Source organism: Sorghum bicolor, chromosome 3 (assembly GCF_000003195.3).
Source record: "Sorghum bicolor cultivar BTx623 chromosome 3, Sorghum_bicolor_NCBIv3, whole genome shotgun sequence".
Classification (NCBI taxonomy): domain Eukaryota; kingdom Viridiplantae; phylum Streptophyta; class Magnoliopsida; order Poales; family Poaceae; genus Sorghum; species Sorghum bicolor.
The window spans coordinates 19,141,160-19,148,437 of record NC_012872.2 but is presented as its reverse complement, the minus strand read 5'-3'; the positions used below and the strand labels follow the sequence as shown (position 1 = coordinate 19,148,437).

At 42.2% G+C, this 7,278-nt stretch overlaps 1 protein-coding gene across 1 annotated transcript; it reads left to right on the top strand.

Moving 5' to 3' along the window:
- Positions 5,634–6,534, top strand: LOC8075348 (rapid alkalinization factor). Its single transcript, XM_002457774.2, has one exon. The coding sequence runs from the start codon at positions 5,812–5,814 to the stop codon at positions 6,157–6,159; it is 348 nt and encodes a 115-aa protein (XP_002457819.1). The 5' UTR covers positions 5,634–5,811; the 3' UTR covers positions 6,160–6,534.

Here is a 7,278-nt window from a genome sequence, read left to right as displayed (position 1 = left end):
TCGATTGTGTTCCATGAAATGAAAAATCTAAGGTCTTGTTTAGATGCACCAAAAAACCCAAAATTTTACAAGATTCCCCATCATATCGAATCTTGCGGCATATGCATGAAGTATTAAATATAGATAAAAATAAAAACTAATTATACAGTTTGTCCGTAAATCATGAGACAAATATCTTAAGCCTAGTTATTTTATGATTGGACAATGTTTGTCAAATAAAAACGAAATTGCTACAGTGTCAAAATTCAAAAAAATTTTGGATCTAAACAAGCCCTAAAAAAAACGTTCACTGCTGGTCTTGTGTTCCACGAAACGGTACTACTCCCTCAGTCTCTCTCAGAATGTTTTAATTTCTAGAGTTGCTTTTAAGTTAAATTTTTTAATCTTTTGGAAGCTCATGTCCTGTCCGGGCCCACCACTCGGTTTTACTGCTGAAAATCTGGAATGGGAAGGGAAATGCAGAGGCCTGGATTTGGCTACAGGTCGCTGACAAGAGTCTGCAGAGCGCAGAGTCCGTAGCAAAGCAGAGCAGAGCAACAGCGCTTGTTTAGATCCAAAAACTTTTTGTATTTTGACACGGTAGCACTTTTGTTTTTATTTTACAAACATTGTCCAATTATAAAGTAACTAGGCTTAAAAAATTTGTCTCGCGATTTACAGACAAACTGTGTAATTAGTTTTTATTTTTATCTATATTTAATACTCCATACATGTGTCGCAAGATTCGATGTGATAGGGAATCTTGTAAAGTTTTAGATTTTTGGTTGCATCTAAACAAGGCGAGAGATTGATGGGGTTGCAACCGAGAAGGATCTGTCTGGCACCATGGACGGGGCCAGCCAAGGGATCACCGCAGCTCACGGAAACGGAGCCGGTTCGTTTGTGCTTGGCTTGATCGGATCACCATTTTCGGAGTGCCCAAAGTGGGCGCACGAAAGAGACTGACTCACTGACCAGATTCCCGGCACGCGTATGCAAGCAAAGCAAGCGATCGTTGGATTTGGATCAGGTCTGTCGATTTATCACTGTGAAACCCAGATCTCTCTCTCTCTCTCTCTTTTCAGGTTAGGCGTTCGTCGACGTCGTTAAACGTACGGGCCGGTCCCATCGCACTTTGCCTTTTGTTAATCGAAGATAGTGCTGCAACGGGCATTGGTTGAATCTCTTTTTTTTTCATATGGAGCTTTCAAATTGGAAACAATGACCACAACAAAATTGGGGTGGAAAAAAAAACTGATTGCTCGAGGGCAGAGCACGTATACATACTCCATAATAAGGAGATGACGCCAGTAGCTAAAAGAATCTCAGAATTAAACAAGGCCTAAAAGAATCTCAGAATTCAGAAATATGCCTTCCTCGAGACAGCCATGAATTCACCAAGAAAAGGATATATCCAATTGTCCAGTCGGCGGCGGCTGACGCTGATGGTGCAGCGGCGAAAATGGAGGTATATTAGCTGGAACCAAACGAGCCACTAGTAGGTAGAGTAGGAGCATAGCATAAATTAAAGGGAAAAGCCTAATAACAACACGCTGCAGGTTGAGTCGTTGTTCTATTCTCAAGACTGAAGGCATCGAGTTGTTGTTTTTTTTTTTTTAGCAGTTGCGTTTTTTTGAGCAGTTGCGACTGACCAAAGAGGACGTTACGAACTCATGGAACACAGCTCGATCGAGAAAGCGCCCAACGCGACAAGGACGTTAGCTAGGTTTTGACTTTTGACTATTGCCGGGGTTGGGTTCCATGTTCCAAATTGGACACAATAATACGCGTAGAGGACTAGTATGTAGAGCAAGTCGCAGCCACGGATCGGACGGTCGCCAATGCATGCATATTTCCATTGTCTGATGCTGAATAATCTCATGTCCTGCTGCGTCATCCGTCGCCGCACCAACTTTTTCATGCCGCCATTTATCATCATCCATCAATACGGCCCATATGGACCACGACTAAAAAGAGTACATACACAACTTATAACGTGCGCGTACGTACGTACTGTTACATCCATGAAAATGAAATCAAACAGCTATTATGCGAACGGTAGCAAGCAAAATACTCCTATCCTAGTATGATGCAAGGAGCACCGGTACCTGGATCGGGAGTGCGCCATGCCATGCCTTGTTTAGTTAACCTCCAAAACTAAATATTTTTAAGATTTTCTGTCACGTCAAATCTTAGGGTATATGCGTGGAACATTAAATATAGACAAAAACAAAAACTAATTATACAGTTTACCTGTAAATCGTGAGATGAATCTTTTGAGCCTATTAGTTCATAATTAGACAATAATTGCTAAATAAAAACAAAAATGCTATAGTACAAAAATATTGGAACTGAACAACGCCATAGATGTAGATGGATTGGGTGGCCCAGCTATGTGTGTCGTCCTACCTACTCACGTTTGCACCGCCGGCCGCCGCGCGCCCATACTTCTTCCTGGGACTTATGCGGAGCTGAATAATATGGAGCATAATGTTTGGTGCAACTACAACGATGTCGCAGCCAATCTTTGGTCAACGAGCAAAAAAAAAATAGGAAATAAATATTTCCATTATATTCTACAATAATATACTCCATCCGTATAGAATTTAGAAGTCGTTTAGGACAGTGACATGGTCTCCAAAACACAACTTTAACTTCTTATTTTATAAAAATATTTAGGAAAAAAGATCTATGTATACTTTTATTAAAGTATTTTTTAAAACAAAACTATTCATATAATTTTTACATTTGCAAACTCAATAATTTAAAAGTTATTGATGATTTATATTCTAAATGTTTCATCCAAACCTTGTCCAAAACGACTTCTAAATTCTATACGGAGAGAGTAAGTTACTACATCTGTCCATATGTAGTTCTTGATTTAGATTCACTCAAATTTCTTAAGTTTCACTAAGTTAATGAAGAATAATATTAATATATATGATTCTAAGGAGATATGCTACGTAAATATATTTCATAATAAATCTAATTATACCTATTTTTCAGTTAAAATTGAGCTATATTAACTTGATAGAAAGCTATAATTGTCTCATTTTTTCAGAGTGGAGAGACTACAGACTATTTTTTGGCTGCCTACTAGGCAGAGAAATAGCCAGACATAAATCTTTAGCTCAGGCGGCTAATCAAATCCAACGTCTAGGAGAGGCTACCTGACCAAGCAACTTCTCAATCTTCCAACGAACAACCTCTACACTAGTAATATACTCCATCTCAGCGTGAGAGCTCTCATGATTAAGGATCTGTTTGTTTGGCTTCCCGAGAGCTTTTAGAACCAAAAGCTAGAAGCCCACTATTGTAAGCTTTTAGACTTTTGCCTTATCAGAGCGGTTTGGCTTTCGAAAAGCCTAAAATCTAGTTTAAAAGTGGCAAGAAGCTCAAATAAGCAGGGCCTAGCTCCGTTCGATCCAAATTGTATGCAAGTCATTTTAGCTTTGTAGTGATTCAACAAATTTCTTTAACTTTGACCGATTGTGACAAAATTGGTGAAGTTAACCCATTTTTATTGTAAACTTGATCAAAATTTTTCTGAATAGAGAAGTTTAAACTAAAAAAATAGATGTTGTTACATTCTGAAAATAGAGGATATGAAACTGATGAAGCATATTATTATTGCAAGGCTGGTAATAATAGATTAGAGATATCATTGGATCGGAGGTGATTGAATTATATTCAAGATACCAAGACCATATAAATTAATCAACTGTCAGCTAAGCCAAAGTTTAAACCATGTATACCAACAACTACATATATATTATACTAGAAATAATAACGATGCTCTACCTTCTACATGCATACTAGCTTCGCTCAGCAAATTTCGATGTTTTGGACAAGCAAAACAGTCAAAATAAATTGTTTCTCAGGTCTGAAATGTCTAAGTTCTATTAACCAGAGATAGCACAAAAGAAATAATCTATTTCTTGACCATTACTAAGCTATCATCTTAAATCCTCAACCATCAAACTCCAAAACCGGATACATTGGCCATCAAAATTAATAAAACCGAACCCTCAGCTGGATCTAAAGGTCTTCACCTATTTATATATTTTTTTAAAAAATAATAAAAATATGAATAAATCTCTAGAAAACAATAACAAAATTCATTTTGAATATAAATATACTGTAGGAAACAAGTACCCAAAATAATATTCGAAGATAGAACCTATTTTACTTTTGCCCTATTTAGAGTTAGATGTGGCTTGTTCTTTATTGCTAGTGTTTTATTGCTCGTAGTCGTCACAATATTTATTTATTTTACTTCAGTGTATGTATTAGAGCAAGTATTATAGTGGACTATAAGCTGGCTAAATGCTGAGGTGGAGGAGAGAAGAGAGGAGAGAGAGGAGAAGCGGGCTGTAAGCTTACAGCCAGCCTAGGCACAGAAACCAAGGAACTTTGTGAGAGAGACAAGTGGGTCATGTATTAATAGTGAATAGCTAACTATTGTATGGGTGGGCTGGGAGAAGGCTGCAAGAAACCTTACAGCTAGCAAGTGGGGCTGTATTATTAAACTTGCTCTTAGCGTCGGATGATAGCGATAATGTGGGCCCAGTTGATAATTAGATCTAATAGAGATAGTATCACTACAGATTGTAATAACTGATAGTGATAATGAATTATCACCGTTGGTTTGATGTGTGTAACCTGCAGGGATATATATTCTGCAGTAGGGAATGACAATGTAGGCTGAGTTGAGATTGCTCGATTTGATGTCGTGTCACTACAAGATGCGATAAACTCCGATTGGTTGTTAACCGTAGTGTAAACACATTTCAATTTTAAGGGCTTATTTGGCACAACTCAACTTCACTAGTAAACATGTTTTTTTAGAAAATAGCTTTATGAGTGACTTTCTAGATGAAGTTGAGCTGTTTTGGGAAAAGTGTTTGGCAAAATAGCTTCAACAACTACTTCTGAGAGAGAGAAATGAGGGAGAGAATTGCAATAAACTACTTTTTTTCAGCTTCATCCCAACTTATATCTTTGTGAGAGGAGAAGAAAAATAACTTCATCAATAAAACTGTTTTGGAACTAAGTATTTAAAAAAAACAACTCACAACAGTTCTGTAGCAAACACGTCCTAAATTTTTATCGTTGAAGACGCTCAATGGAGAGAATTATAATATTGTCATGCAAAAGGGACAAGAGAAAACAAAAGGTTTTATAAAGTAGGGCGCGGGCGGAGTCCGCTGCTGGCATACTACATGACCTTGGAAGCACTGCTTCAGGAAGGTACTACAGTACATTGTGCGAATTGACTTCGCCTCGAGTGTGCAAGTCGTCGACGCGGCACATGGTGGCGTTGCTAATGCGAGACACCATACGGCTAAAATTACTTCCGGTAGTGTTAGGAGTAATAAGGAATAAACTATCTGCCTCCATTTTCCAGATCTCCAGCGCCGTAGACGGAAACGGCGACGGTACACGGTTCTCACAGCTTCTTGTGGCGATGACGGAGTGGCGCCGTGCACCGTGAACCAAACCTGCCGGTCCGGGCGCGTCCTCCTGTCACGGAAACCGGCACACGCAGGCTGCGCCGCGCCGACCGGCCGTGCGGCACAGCGAGCAGGTCACGCGCATTCCCGCATTCGCATTCCCCCACTCCCCCTTTCTCTCTCCTCTATAAACCCAACCACGGGAACGGAAACCAAGAGAGAGAAACACCCTTCGCCATAGCCGCAACAGCAGCCAGCAGAGCAGAGCAGCACCAAACCCCACAGACGCAAAAGCCAGAGCAGAGCGCAGCCCTCTTTCCCCTCCCCTCCCCTGCCCCGCTCCTCCTCCTCCATTCCCCATCCACCCCATCCGCCGCCGATGGCGAGGCCGACGCGCGCGCTCCTGCTCCCGCTCCCGCTCCTCATGCTCCTGGCACTGGCGGCGCTGGCCCGCGCGTCGTCGGGCGACGTGCCAGCGGCGGCGTCCCTGGGCTGGGACCTCGGCGTGGTGGGCGCGGGGGAGGACGAGGAGTTCGGCTTCCCCAGCGGCGGCGACTCCGTGGCGCGCCGGGTGCTGCAGGGCGGCGGCTACCTCAGCTACGGCGCGCTGCGCAGGGACAACGTGCCTTGCTCCGTCCGTGGCGCCTCCTACTACAACTGCCGCCCCGGCGGGCAGGCCAACCCCTACTCCCGCGGCTGCTCCGCCATCACGCGCTGCCGCGGCTGATGATCTCGCCGCCGTCCACCGGGAGGAGGAAGAGGAGGTTCATATCCGTTAATCCCACGCCGTTGTTGATTGTTGGTTGAGACAGGAAAAAAAACAAAAAAAAAATTGTTCGTCTCCTTCCCCTCCCTGTCCCTTTAATCGATTACTAGTACCTGTATGCTACGTACTATTGCTTATTTCTCTTGTCGTTTGATTTTAACGAGAAAGAATGATTGGTGGTGGTTGTGGGTTATGATGGCCGGGTTGGCGCCCACGCGATTCCACCCGGATTCGCCTCTCTCTTTCTCGCTCGATCTGGTCCTGTAAATTCCATGATTTATGAGCAACTGGTGTATAATCTACAAACTGATGATGATGATTTAATTTCCCCGTCAATTTTCTGTGTGATTGTGACTGCAAGTAAGCTAGCCACCGTTCCGAGTCGCAGCAACCAGCTCCGTGATTTCATGTTTCTTTATTCGTAATTTTTCTCACAAGCAGGAGTATACTGCTAGCGATTCTTTGCTTTGTCTGTAGCAAGTTGCAATTCTTCTAGACCTTGCCCAGTTGCCCTGCCCTGCTTGCGTGTCTGCCAATTTTGCTTTGGTGCTGGGCGCTGCCGGCTGTCAGCCATAGATCGTGCCTTGGAGGAAGCGAGGTCAACTAGAGTTTTTTTTATTATTATTATTATTACCGAGGCATTTCGAAACGGGCAGAAGAATAGAAGAACAGTCCTTGGACTATTTCCTTTTCCTTTATTTTTTCTCTCAACTCGAGGTCAACAAGTTTTGTTGTTCAAGATAAATCCCAATGATTTTGCAAACATATCTTCCGACCATAATTCACTTTTCTTTAAAAAACAGGAAAAAAATTCCAGTTGGGTCTACGATTTTGTTTCCATTGCAATTTGCTTCTACTTCCACTTACGATTTGTAAAGTGTATCTTGTGAGTTGTGACAAAACAGTACTACCAGTAACCAACCAACCTTCCCCCTGTAGTCTAGTGATAAACTGGGGGTCGTTCTACAGCTGCTTCAGCTCTTTTGAGCTAGCCAGTAGTACGTACCTGCTACTTGTATGGCAATTGGCGGCAATGCACGGGATGGAGAATTATTGCGTGTTTATTGGGCGGTCCACCAA